Here is a 15,258-nt window from a genome sequence, read left to right on the forward strand (position 1 = left end):
TCATTATTTCATCACTTTTGGTATCTGCTTATTCCCAATGTCATAAAAAGAAAAAAATAAAACTTCTGTCTCTCTTTAATTTGGTTGCCCAGTCACTCACTTAGCATATGCTTATTCAGTTACAGATTAAAATGCTTATTTAGTTACTCTTTCCACGAGAACATTCAGTCACAAACTTGAAATGATCCAGTTCAGTTTTACTCTCACTAAGCAACACAAAAGATACAAATTTCATTGTTTCAGGTACTCAGAGAATTGACACAATGAAATCTACAGCCTAACAAGATCAAAGTCTTCCTACCAAGACGAAAATTACATGCAGTATTGTGAACCCTGCCAAACATAGTTCACACAGCGCTGAAACTCATAGTATTGTTAATTTAATCAAAAAACCAACCTTGCAATGTGTACACAGTATGATAAATACAATGTAACTGAGGAAAAAAGAATAAAAATGATGCCAAATGAATGAAATTAGACAAAACAAAATTGTGGTACTGTTCAACATAAGAATCATGCAAAAAATGGAAAAGCATTCATATAGTTCATAAAACTTGAAAATGAAAATGTCATTATTATGATGAAACAATGAAATCTACAGCCTAACAAGATCAAAGTCTTCCTACCAAGACGAAAATTACATGCAGTATTGTGAACCCTGCCAAACATAGTTCACACAGCGCTGAAACTCATAGTATTGTTAATTTAATCAAAAAACCAACCTTGCAATGTGTACACAGTATGATAAATACAATGTAACTGAGGAAAAAAGAATAAAAATGATGCCAAATGAATGAAATTAGACAAAACAAAATTGTGGTACTGTTCAACATAAGAATCATGCAAAAAATGGAAAAGCATTCATATAGTTCATAAAACTTGAAAATGAAAATGTCATTATTATGATGAAACAATACCAATGCATGAATTAGAAGTTATCAAGCAGTACACAAATAACTTTGCTAAAGGGTTCAAATTAGAACTGGTTTGAAGTTGGGACCTTCAATTTCTGATTCAGGACTGTTGAAATTTTGTTTACCAGTCTTGGATGTACCATACTTATATTTACTCCTACTAAAAACTTTGAGTGGCTTCTGGAGGACTAGACAAAACTGTGAGCAATGCTGACGGACACAAACTTGATACCTCCAACTCCCCCATTTGATAACATGCACCTTTTGATCTCCAAACTGATTTAATCAAAATCTAAAATAGGAGGTGCACAATGGGAATATGTATGTAATAATAAAGATTCTGTAAAAATTTCATTAAAATTCATTCAATGATGAAGCAGTAAAAATAAATAACGTAAGGAAGGAAGGAAAGAAGGAAGGACACCCATAACATAAATACCACCCACTAAATGTGGGGGGTGGGGGTGGTGGTAAAAAGTACAGGACTTTTTACTATTGAAAATAAACTTGAATCCCTGATGCTGAATTAAATATAGAAAAAAAATTTCTACTTTTTTTAACAATAATACCAATGATAAAGTATGTATCATAATGAAACAATTATTAACCTATTAGGCATTCTAAATGTATCTAATATAAAGTGTTGTTTCTGTGCCTAAAACCTTTGTGGAGTAGTATTTAATTATGATGTCAAGGCATAGTATAGGTGTAAAAGTCAGAAATAGGAGGAATGCATGCCTGCAGAGTGGTTAATTTATTGCTTGCATTTTAATGATAATTTGCATGACTGCATAGCTATCTGTGTAACAGATAATATTTTTACAATTAATTAAAATTACGTAACATTTGTTCCACAAATACCATGTGGAAAGAGTTTCTAATTACAATGTTATTTAGTTGTACGATAATATGAAACAAAGTCCTTTTTTACAACCTTCAACATAAAAATACATATACAAAATACATGTACATGTACCTAAATTAGTAAAATGAATGACATGAAACAGACTTCTACTGTAAGAAAAAACCTAAAATTCGAGCAAATTAAGACAGAATGACAGAAACTTCCCAAGTACTAAAGTGACGAAAGAGTTCTGATTAACAAACTACTGTACTCTGTATTAAACACCATGTAAACCTCGTTAAACAGCCATAAATAAGATAATCTAATTACTTTGATTACTTTTTGCCAGCATCTTCCCCAAGGACAGAAAATTCTACTGCAGCTTCCAATAAAAGATATCTATTAGCTTTTATCATTATTCAGGAAGGTAAAAGAAGGAATTACAGAGATGGCCTTGAATTTATGTTTACACAGCTGTATTGATGCAAATACCAGACCCTGTTTAAACCAGACATCTGTCTAAACCAAATCAAGGATAAAAAATGTACTTGTCTTAACCAAAACCTAGATAAAACCAGTCTCATATCTTAACCAAACCACATAAAAAACAGGCCTCGTATCTAAAACCAAACCCTGGATAAACAAGCCTTATATCAAAACCAAACCCTTGATAAACCAGTCTTATATCAAAACCAAACCCTGGATAAACCAGACTCATATCAAAACAAAACCCTGGATAAACCATTCTCATATAAAAACAAAACCCTGGATAAACTAGCCTCATATCAAAAGCAAACCTTGGATAACCAGCCTCATATCAAAACCAAACCTTGGATAACCAGCCTCATATTAAAACCAAACCGTGTATAAACCACACTCATATCAAAACAAAACCCTGGATAAACCAGCATCATATCTAAACCAAACCCTGGATAAACCAAACTCATTTCAAAAGCAAACTTTGGATAACCAGCCTCATATCAAAACCAAACCCTGGATAAACCAGACTCATATCAAAACAAAACCCTGGATAAACCATTCTCATATCTAAACCAAACCCTGGATAAACCAGCTTCATATCTAAACCAAACCCTGGATAACCAGCCTCATATCAAAACTAAACCTAGGATAGTCAGCCTCATATCAAAACCAAACTCTGGATAAACCAGCCTCATATCTAAACCAGTCTCATATTTAAACCAAACCCTGGATAAACCAGCTTCCTATGTAAAGCAAATTATGAATATTTACAAGGTGTCTGTCTGAATAAAACCAAGAGAAATTCATAATAATTATTATATAAATGACTTAAAATAAGGCTACTTTTGCAAACTGTCTGAGGCCATGACTAATCCATTCATCCATTTGTCTTAACCAAAAGTAATTTATGATTTCATTTATGATTTGCAATATATAATAATTCTTACAAACAGCTGCACTACAAAGGAGTATGATTTATCTATCCCCTTTCTTAGTGTCTCACAACTCAAAAAAATAAAAAATCATAAAGCAATGAAAAACTAAGCAAATCTTCCTTCCAAGATAAAAAAAAATACATATAAAAAAAATCATTAAAAGTCTGTCTGAGTATTTTAGATTCAATTTGATGCACACATGTAGACAGATAACCAGACTGTGGTGTACCATAATTTTGGAAGTGTCTGGTAAAGACAAGCTTTCTAAAATTATCAAAAACAAGAGGTTGCATGCAATGTCTACTAGGTATACCCACACTTATACATTAAGTTGATATTGGACAGCACCAAAAACTGCTTACAATATATGATCTATCTACAAAAAAGCAACAAACCAAATCTGAAACCAAGTCATCCATAAGAAGCTGAGACTTTTGTGACAAATTTCTCTATCATTCAATATAGTAAAAAATGGCTCTGTCTCATGATACAGGAAGTTGATATCAGACAGCATAAAAAATTGATTACAATGTATGCCTCATCTATATGAAGCCATACTCCAAATTTGGAATCAATTCATCCATTGGGATTATACCCTTAGCAAAATGAGATGATAATAGGTGTATGTTTTTTTCCTTATGCTATATTTGTTAGTGTAAGTCTTGTCAGAACTATATCCTAAATTAGTCTTAAGAACGAACATTAGCCCACTGAATTGAGGGGTCTACATACAGATTTCTAGAAATAAAAATAACTAAGATATTTGATTCTGTGACAAGTTACAACAACTTACTGATGTGTTCATTTGACTTTTCTAGGCCCTGTCAACCCTCCCCTCTCTGCCCCTTGTTTTCTGCTGAGTCTTAAATAAATCTTTTTCTTTACCTTTGATAGTGTCCTATCTCTTTTCAAACAATTATGATATAATTATCAAAACATACACATGTAATGTTTATATTTGCACCACAGCTGCATAAAATATCTGCCCACTGAACTGATAAAAATGTTATGTTTGTAAATGAATACACACCCTATCTAATTAAGACACAAGAGATTCAATCAATAAAAATTCTTGTTCATCCATCAGAAGTTCTTCAAACTAGTTTTTTTCCCTAGTGTCTAAATGTCTTGTCTGATCATAGCATTTAGTTATTGATTTTCCATTAACAAGGGATGCTAGCCAATTTGTTTATGTTTAAAAAAAAAAGATTGAATTAAGGTTAATTAGTACATGATAAAATTCCAATTTTAAATAAAATAATTATTTTATTGATGAATAGGATAGGTACGTTTATGCATTGGAAATTGTATGCATCTACCAATATGTTTCAGTGATCTATGGCAAGGCACCTTAGGTTGATCTTTTTAAAGAGCCAGATGTTGGTTGACTTTGATGCACTAAAGGCAGTGATAGATCAGTACAATTTAAATTGTGATGGGGATATAGGTATACTTCTGTTATTTCATCACATTCAGGAGCAGACCCCATCCCCCCTCAAAAAAAACAGTAGAACTGATATTATTCAATGGATTTTAACCATTAATAAATTCCTTAGGAAAATCTGGTGCTGACAGCCTGGACCTTCACTGTGCTAGCTAACAGAAGCAGCCGCTCATAGGTAGGCATGCCACTCCACCCAGACCCATTACTCTTACTTTGAGTCAACCAGTCGTCACTCTATCCCTTGCATATCATGCTTGGTGGAGGAGCAGCAACTACCAATTTAAAAGTCTTTGGTGTGACCAGCCAGAATTGAGCCAATGATTTCCTGTACCCAAGATGAGAAAGTAACCATGGGAAAACCAAGGCGGTTCCCAAAAATTATATTTTTATGTTTTTACAATTTAGATTTAAACAACTTTCATACGCTAACTGTTCCTGGCATCTATACCTACCCCAGACATATGTACCTACAGCAAAATTAAATCACACGCTTCCAAGTTTTTTTCCCTAACCACCAAGGGTACTTACAGTTCAACAAAAATAATGTTAAATAAACAACCCTTATGTTTAGCCTCAAAAATTTACCTTAAATGACCAGGTGTTAATTTCATCAAGAAGCCATGAAACTGACACACACCTGACAGGTACCTCATTTCATACCTGACCGATTACACTGGAGTTAATCTTCTTTCCTATACATTAATTTTACACCATGTGACCACACAAGCAATCATGATGTCATAATTGACATGTTATTGTGAGGTGTGTATTTCTTCACTTTCATCTTATTCAATTAAGCAATAATTTGTAATAAATCAACAGGGATACAGTTGCCCATTAATCAAAGGGCAATAACCATGTAATTTACTGTTGATGTACCCAGTCCTGATACAGTGAAACCTGTCCAACCAGAAACTCATCTTCCACTGTAGAATTGCTTGGTTTAGATCAGTGTTTGGTTCACTCTGGTTAAAAATACATTTAAATGTCAGTCACTGTAAGAATCAGGCAGTGGGTGAAACATGTTATAAAAAAAACCCCACCATTTTGAAAGTTTAGTTTGACTATTTGCACCATCAGAATCAAGGAAAACCGACAAGATTTTCCATATCATGTTGGTGCATTGAGTTATAATTTCATTGAAATGCACTGAAAATGAACATTCATTTTCTAAGATTGTATTGAAAAAGTGATTCTGAGCAAATCCAGTAATGCAGAGATCAAATAGTGGTCTTTTCAAACAGAGAAAACATCCTTGAGTGGTATTATATTGTCTGATCTGTGGGGTTTTGATATGCATGTTTCTGATTTTTCCCATTTTGCTTGATTCTTACAAACACTTACACTTAAAACAAATATGAAGAGATTCAAAAACTGTCTGGTATAGAAAGATTTTCAGTTTATTCAGGGTTTGGTTTAGACAGGTCTACAGTTTATTTAGGGTTTGGTCTAGACGAGTCTATAGTTTATAAATGGTTTGGTTTAGACAGGTCTACAGTTTATTCAGGGTTTAGTTTAGACAGGTTTCACAGTACAAATGTATTACAAATATATTGTTAAGTTTGTACCATCTCACAATCAATAGCTACAGTAATGTTGTAAATAGACTTGGTAACTGCCTGTTTGGAGAAAAAGAAAAGTTTACAATTTTTCTCATCTACAAATCACATCTCAAAAACAGGTTAGAATTATTTTAAAATTTCAATGAAAGAGACAATCAGGTTTACAAACAAATGTAGTTCTAGTCAGACATGACAAATTGAATTGCCTCCCTTCCTGCAAGCAATCAATAGTTATATTAGTACTATAGTGAGTGAGTTAAATGTCTCAATGACAACTCATTTGTTTTTTTCCATACATGAAACACCATCCTCATAAATTCCTAGACAAGATTACTGAAGCAAGGATAATTATTGATTTATCTTTTTTTTTATCTTCCAATCATATTTGCACTCCTACATATGACAAACCTAGTAGTGTCTACATCTTGATACATTCCCTTAAGATATTTGCAGTGAAATTGGTCTAAATCAAACTCCAAACAAACCAGATAACTGTCTAAGCAGACACCTCATAAAGTCCATTTCAAATGCATTTTCAAATGTGTAATCTATACATTATTAAGTTGATCCTTCAATCCATAAGAGGTTTGGTTAAGACAAGTTTTAAAACCTGTTAAACAAGACCCTAACTATACAAACACCAGTCCTGTCCTACTGACTTACCCAAACTATCACCAAATCTCATTAACACATCAAGACCTTAACTAAACAAACACCAGTCCTGTCTTATTGAGTTATCCAAACTATCACCAAATCTCATTAACATTTTAATACCCTAACTAAACAAACACCTGTCCTGTCTTACTGACTTGCCCAAACTAACACCAAATCTCATTAACATATTAAGACCTTAACTATACAAACATCAGTCCTGTCTTATTGACTTGCCCAAACTATCACCAAATCTCATTAACATATTGAGACCTTAACTAAACAAACACCAGTCCTGTCTTACTGAGTTATCCAAACTATCACCAAAGCTCATTAACATTTTAATACCCTAACTAAACAAACACCTGTCCTGTCTTACTGACTTGCCCAAACAATCACCAAAACTTATTAACATATTAAGACCCTAACTTTACTAACACCAGTCCTGTCTTACTGACTTATCCAACTATCACCAAATCTCATTAAAACACTAAACCTACCTAACGTTTTTGCCTAAGTCCAAAGTAAAGAATCTGCATGCAGTTACACATGTATATTGTGCATTTATGGTGTCTCTTTCATATTATTGATAAATACTTTTTGCATTGAAGGGTGTGTAAGTGTTTGTCGCTGAGTGTGATGCTTACTCCACATATAGAGCTTGTGGGTGAACTCCCATTATCTTTGATAGTTTATACCTGTAAGTGTAATTGATGTTTAGCGACAGTGACAAACCCACTCCCCATTGCCAAACAGAAATTTCTATATTATAGTTAGTAATGCTTGTCTTAATGTCTACTGATTTTGAATTAAGACCTGCCAAACCAGGAAGACAAATAAGACAAAACAAACAGATTTGCCTGTTTTTGCATGTACCGGTATATACATGTATTAACCGAGATCTTGCCTGAAATATGATATTTTGCATATTGGTCATTCATTCTTACATCAACAAGAAACTCCTACACCCTATAATCTGTTTACCATTCGAATTATATATTCCACTGACATCAAAATTAGCACCATTCATCATGTTTACTCGATTTTTGTACATGTATACATTAACCAAGATCTTTTGACTTGTATTTGATGTTTTACACGTAGGAAATACAAGGGATTGGTTGCAAATGGATAGGACATTCAATATAATTAGTCAGATAGTTAATGTTCATGTTTATTTATTGATAATAAAAACATGTTTTTGTACATGCTGTGTTAAAGAAAAATAAAGACATAGCAATGTATTATAGTAGTTTACAGAACTTTGAAGAAAAACCTGAAAAACATTTTCTCTCCAGTTTTTTCATCACACCTAGGTCACATTGTAAAGCAACTCCTACAACAATCACAGTCAATAGTTTTGAAATTCAAACTCTACACAAAATGCAAGATATGTTTCAAAACATATGTTTAAGACAGATATGAAATATATATATCTTTGTTCATATAAAAAAGAAATGAAAACATATGATTACCAAAACTATAAAAAAAAGTATACTAATTCAAAAGAAAACATAACATTACCATATGAATTTTATTTTCTTGTTTTTCATATACTGAACATTTATTCTTCATATTGGTCCTAAAACATATGAAAACATATGATACTATGTTCCACAACTCATGAAAAACACATGTTGCAATTTTAACTGTGTAGTTATGAACTTCATTTCAACAAGGGTGATGTTACCGTCGTATTTTAAGCAAAGTGACTATAAAAGTTCGAAAGAAAAAAGTTACAAACCTAAACAAAAATGTAATTACTAAAACAAAAATAGGTATGGTGTAGATGTCAAAGAGACAACAATCCCACTGGGATGAAAATGTCAGCCCAAGGCCACCCATTTCTTCAATTAATGACAACGAAACCCTCAAAGAGAAAAACTGATTAGACACAAAACAAGCAATGACCCAAAGATAAGAATATTCCCCAAAACAGAATTTAGCTAAACCTAACAGTTTTGGAGACATATGCAAAAAAACTACTGTCTGACCCCTATGTTCTAGTTTTAGTAATGGCAGCCATGTTTTTCGATAGATCAAAAATCCCACATCCCTACATCAGCTTTATGCAGGATACCAAAAAGAACATTCATTCCAAGATTGGTTCCAATTGGTCAAGTAGTGTCAGAGGAGAAGAGTTAAAAAATTGTTAATGACAATGACGGACAATGAAGACAATGGGCGCTAGGTGATGGCAATAGCTCACTTGGCCTTAGGCCAGGTGAGCTAAAAAAACGTACAGCAACTGAAAGGGTAAAAATAAGATGAAGCTCAGAAGCCAAGGATCAACTTCTCACTTCAAAAAGACTGCTAAGTATAGTCATTTTGCTACTTTAAAATATTATTAACTATTAACAACTCCTTCTTTGTAAGACAAAATAGTTTCATTAAGTTACATTCAGTGTTGCAAAAGATGGGTACCCCTCTGTGTAACACAGGAAAGGACAGACACCTCGATCACTACCAATACCCACCACTTTGCGAAGTGGGGAGTATAATAAGGAGATCTTATAGTTCCCTGGAATGTTGTTTTAATTCTAATACTAAGCAAACTCTTTTATTCAGACAATTTCAATCCTGACTCCCTTAACTGAATATGAGATTTCCAGTTTAATTTCTTTGAAAAGATTTTCAAAATGCATTGCACTAAACAAAAAAACACTCTATCTTTACCAGAATAACCAATATGTTTTGACCGAAATTTCACAAATTTGCATTCATTAAAATAATTTACTTACTAACACTCCTCAATATATTTAAAATTAGCAAAGCATGCAGAATCTTAAATACAAAATAAACTGGTTCAACCCAAACCAACTTAAATTTTCAGTTTATCTAATGTAGCTCCTATCAAATATTTTCGACAAGCAATATTTCACAGAGCTTCAATCCATCTATTATGTTACAATGATACTGTAATCCCTGATAAATGATTATTCCTTTGTGTAAAATTAATGATTAAAGCTCCAGTGATCATTTTACACTAGACTCCCTGCATCAATTAAACAATAGGATGCACTTGAAAAGTGCAACCTGGTTTGATTAGCAATAAGGTAACAGAAGGACCCAGGTGTTATTAGTTATTAAAATATTGGCTACATAAAGAGTGGAAAAAGTGAGAAGGCTACATAAAGAGTGGAAAGAGGGAGGAGGCTACATGAAAAGTGGAAAAAGTGAGGAAGCTACATAAAGAGGGAAAGAGAAAGAAGGCTACATAAAGAGTGGAAAGAGGGAGGAGGCTACATAAAGAGTGGAAAGAGAGAGAAAGCTACATAAAGAGTGGAAAGAGGGAGAAGGCTACATAAAGACTGGACAGAGAGAGAAGGCTACATATAGAGTGGAAAGAGGGAGGAGGCTACATAAAGAGTGGAAAGAGAGAGGAGGCTACATGAAGAATGGAAAGAGAGAGGAGGCTACATAAAGAGTGGAAAGAGAGGAAGGAGGCTACATAAAGAGTGGAAAGAGACAGGAGGCTACATAAAGAGTGGAAAGAGGGAGGAGTTACCTACCTTTTTATACTGTCCTTTGATGTATTCAGGGTCTTCAGTATTTTCTGTTCTCTGTTTGATTACACTCTTTTCCTGTAAAATAAAATATGTCAGTTTGTTTTGCTGGGCTGTCAAGCTTTCGAAAGGCAATTCCTGCCATTTAGCAAAATTTGAATGTTCTGAGGGAGCAACCATTTGATTTTTATGAAGGGGAAGGGGGTAAGGATAAAATTTTCTATACTGTCTTTTTCACTCTAGCACAAAGCACCTAAAATTGGAATATAATAAAAACAATATTATGACAATAATAGATCCTGTCTTTTAAATTTTTTATGGCATATCATGACTTTTTATTCCTTTAAAATTTCCATCCTGCCTTTTATTTCAACTCCCGATAAAAATCAAATGGTAGTTCTCCCTAAGATTAAAAAAAATGATAGATAAAATGAAAATGCTGCCAGGTCAGCTTCAAGAAATTTGTGATACTTGACAGGTCAGGTTCAGATAATAGCCCTATACTGATGTAATTTTGGATTGGCATTGGAAAAGGGATAAAGGAACTGACAAATGGTCACATATATCCCAATGTATTGCTCCAACATGATGACCCATTCTTGTATAGTGATGAAAAATTTATGAATTAACATAGTGCTGTACAAACAAGTAAATTAACTTAATTTAGTGTACATGTACATATACATGTAATATAGGTTAAAACTTGGAACTAGGGAATAAATGGTAACTATTAATTAATACTGGGTGTTTCCTTGTGAGTTCTTATCATTATTATACCAACATATAACATTAAAAAAAGGGGCCATACAATCTTACCTCTAAATGAAGGAGAGCTCCAATTTTATGGCACCAAGTTTTGTATTCATGTCCTAAAACAGATAGTTTGCGTAAAAAATCCCTCATCTCATGCACTATCAAATTATTACTATCCAAATCATTGCTACAGACTTGAATCCATGTTTCTATAACTTTGAGCACCCCTCGGTGGTTCCTTGGAATTTCAGAATGAACAAAAGAATGAGTTGTTGCTGTAGCAGATGGTGACCATGGTGAAGCATTTGAATGGCTTGTTGTAGTAGAAGATGTCCCTGATGTTGTAGGAGATGGCATCAAATGACTAATGCTATTCAAAGCATTATTTCCAGCTTTATCAGTGGCAACTGTTAATTTTGATAATTCACTTAATTTTGATACGTCAAAAGGAGCTGGAAATTCAAAATTCTGTGGACTTTGACTAGCACTTGATATTGGTGACGGTGGTGGTTCAAACCTGACAACAATATTTGATAAAGCATTTTCCTTTGGATCTGTTGAGGATTCACCAGCCAGATCAAAATGGAGTTTGTCTGGAGCATGAATAGTCACAAATGAAGGTGAATTTGGCACTTTGTATACCTCATGATCTGAACCACCCCTCTCACGATGGATATCAGGAACTATTCCAGGCACAGGATCTGTAATACTACTGCGTGAGGCAAGATTGTCTGGTACTGAACTTGACCTAGAAAATACTGGTGAAACATCAGATGGTGTATCCATAACAAAAGTAGGCAGATTTATAAGTTCCCTTTGGAATGCCATGATGTCAATGTCAGATGTTGTCAATGATGATGACTCATTGCTATCACCATCATTTTCTTTAGGTTGTTGATTTTCAGTTGAATCTACTGCAACATTTCCTTGTGACCTTGACAACAAATGTCTATGCTGCATGGCAAAGATATGACCAGCATGTCCCAACTTGTGACGATTTTCTTCTAAAAATGTGGCAAGGGCTTCATTGCACTGTTGGTGAATAGGAATATTTGATTCAAATGGGTTTGCTAAGCTGTGCCCCATAGCACGTAAGGCAAGAGACGTGTTCCCATTTTTTGAATAAATACCATTGTGTTTAGTAAATTCCTTATCTACACTATGGGAAGATGGTGAATCAACCTCTATCTCTTTTGGATTTGATTTCTTCTTTTTCAGCACTTCCTTTTTGACTTCTGGCTCTGGTTTTGATGGTTTTGTTGGTCTCACCTGTTCACTTTGATTGGAAGTTCTTGGAGGACACATATCAATTTGACCAAAGTTCATAGGTTTTGGTGGTCTCAACTTTGTCTCTGCATAAAGAGACTTTCTTCGAATCATATTACCAAACAGTTTATGAGCAAGCAGACGAAGAATTATGATTGGATTAACAATCATTGGCAATCCCATGAGTAATACTTCACAAAAAGGTTTAGAATAAATGTCCACAAGACATTCCAATGAGCAATTTGGGGAAATAACTGGAGACAAGATGTTACTGGCCGACGTTGGATGGCTTGGTATGTGGTCTATAGAGGCTGACAATGGATGGTTGAAGGCCATCATATCTTCATGACTTTCCTCAGTTACTGCCTCCTAAAGTAGAGAAATAAATATCTCATATGATTGTTAGTTATATATGAATTTTTTACTGTAAATTAAACGTAGCAATGCACAACTTTTTTTTTCAAATTATAGTCAAGAAAATGGTCTGTCATATCTGATATACCATATAGCGAGTTATTCTTTTAGGTAAAAAGGTATAGGAAAAATTTTGGCGTTTCTTATTTTGGCAGATGCTAAAAGATGAACTTAGCACATAAGACCAGAGTTAAATTTGGTGGAATTCATTTTGGTGGTTTCATAAAGACTGCTAAAGTATGCCAAAGTAAGCACCCCACCAAACTACCTGCTTTACAGTAGCTCAAAGTCTAGCCTGATAACCATTATTCAATCAGTGGATCAGTTGAGGCAATTGGATTAGCTTGCCTGACAGGCTGCAAGATGGGGGGAGGGGGGTGCTCTAAGGAAGTGGGTTGGTATCTCGTAAATACCATCATATGACATATGCATAAAAAAAGTTTTAAAAATCTTAAAGTTAGGTATCAAAAAATGTACATTTATTGAAGTAGTAATCAAGGGAACCAAGGTTATAGCAGTAATCAAAAGAATGTAATCCAGGGGCAAAGATCAGACATGGAAAACAGACATACACAACAAAGAACATAAAGTAACTAAAATCATACATACAAAGTAACAAAAGCAAATGAGCAACTCAGACTCCACTAAAAACTGGGATCATGGACCAGGTGCACCGGTACAGTAAGCATCCTCTGTTTTAAGTCCATGGTAGACAAAAGAGGAAAGGAAAACTATGACACGTTGAACAAATCAGTTTTCATTGCACAGATGGATAAACCGTAACGATCCACATGTTCATGATGACGACCATAAAACTTCTGTAGTGATGACTTCAATAAGTAACAATTAAGTCACAGTAGATGTGAGGGTCAGTATGTTAATTTGACTTTAATTTTTTTATAAAATAATTCTAAGTTATAACAGAGCTATCGGGTTATGGGGCTGTTACAATAGTAAATGTTGAAATTCATTCATTTTGCCAATAAGTTATACCCATACAACTTTCAACTTAGCCTATTTAACTTAAAAGTTTTGTCAATATCATTACTTTCAATTTTGCCTATATAATTTTTTAGTTATGCAAGTGCATGTATGGTACTTAACTTGGCCTTTATAACATAATTTAAAAATTTGCTAATAAAGTACTGAAAATATCCCCAATATAGCTTTTAATTTCAACCTTGAAAATCAGTTGAAAATGAAATATATTACTTGAAGATTAAAAAAAAATAAATTGATCCTGAGAAAAGCAAGAAGAAATTCTAGTTAACATTCTACAACCTGCTTTGTATCTGCAGGATAAATAATTAAAGTTTGACATAATTTAAGGTTCAGTTTTTGGCTTCTGTTTTTCCAATCACCTATTTTACATTGCAGTTTTTCAATTCTACAGCAGTGCTGCATTTTTACTTTGATACGGTGCATCAAATTGTTCTGACATTTTTACATTGCTTTTATCTGCATAAAACTGCAATTCAAATAAACAAATGAAAAACTAAAATGCCAAAATCTGTGAAAATGACTTGAAAAACTGAAAGAACAAAGTGATTATTGCAATTCCAAATGTCAACTTTTTATCAGGTACCTTCAGAAGTCTTGGAGGTATTCCAAATAATGTGTCAAAGTGACTGCTTCCTTTCTTTACAAAGGTTAATATTGAAGAGTTATTGATATTCTACTGTTTTTATGTACTATAGTGCTATTCCATGGATTATGAGCCAGATTTAAGTCAAAGGATGGAATAGTTCTTTTTAAAGAAGGACAAACAAAATAAAGAAAGAAAAAAAGAGGTAAACCATTTAATTTTCGAGCAATCTTTCATTTCTGCATTCTGTGTTTTCTTCTATCAATCTACTATGAAAGTATTAATTTTTGCAGTGTATCAATTTTAACTATTGTCATGGTGGACAGAAAAGTGCGTAAAAATGTACCTGTGAAATTGATTTTTAATACTATAAAATGCTTATCATTTTTTCGAACTGCGAAAACTGATAACCGCAAACATGTTCACTTGACACTATGGGGGAAAAATTGGCAACCGTGAACTTTACAGTACTTTCACATTTTCAAATTTGGGATCATTCTTTGAATTGTATTAAAATGTTTTTTGAATGAGATATTCATGTAATTTAAATTTGTTCAATTACCAGTCTAGGTATTACTGCAAAAATAGTAAAAATAAAACTGCCACGAAAATTTCATGGTTTACAGTATACCAAAATAGTTCTATGGTTAGCTTATTTATCATGATTGTTGATTTCTAAATTAACATTTGTGAAGAAATGATTATATCAATAAGTGAGAATGTGCATTAAGACCTTGACAACTTAATAGATACATGTATTTGTGTATCTACCATCAAAACAAATAATGTGACAGCTATGTAACAATATTTCAACTGTTATCTGTGAATTATGACACAATGAGTGTGTGATGTCTAGTATTATTGTCGATTTATTTTGACTGACACTGTCTGTTCCACTGAACTG

At 33.4% G+C, this 15,258-nt stretch overlaps 1 protein-coding gene across 5 annotated transcripts in view; it reads right to left on the reverse strand.

Annotated features, from left to right (window-relative positions):
- Positions 1 to 15,258, reverse strand: part of LOC148621035 (1-phosphatidylinositol 4,5-bisphosphate phosphodiesterase epsilon-1-like) — a 236,868-nt gene that overhangs the window by 49,849 nt on the left and 171,761 nt on the right. For all 5 annotated transcript variants that reach the window (XM_088575034.1, XM_088575035.1, XM_088575036.1 and 2 more), the window contains 2 exons: positions 11,153 to 12,724; positions 10,343 to 10,414 (listed from right to left, as the gene is read on the reverse strand). In XM_088575034.1, the coding sequence (XP_088431160.1) occupies positions 10,343 to 10,414; positions 11,153 to 12,724 (1,644 nt within the window). The remainder of the gene's footprint in view (positions 1 to 10,342; positions 10,415 to 11,152; positions 12,725 to 15,258) is intronic.

This window comes from Perna viridis, chromosome 3 (assembly GCF_037379345.1).
Source record: "Perna viridis isolate PV_CMFRI_1.1 ecotype Kerala chromosome 3, ASM3737934v1, whole genome shotgun sequence".
Taxonomy (NCBI): domain Eukaryota; kingdom Metazoa; phylum Mollusca; class Bivalvia; order Mytilida; family Mytilidae; genus Perna; species Perna viridis.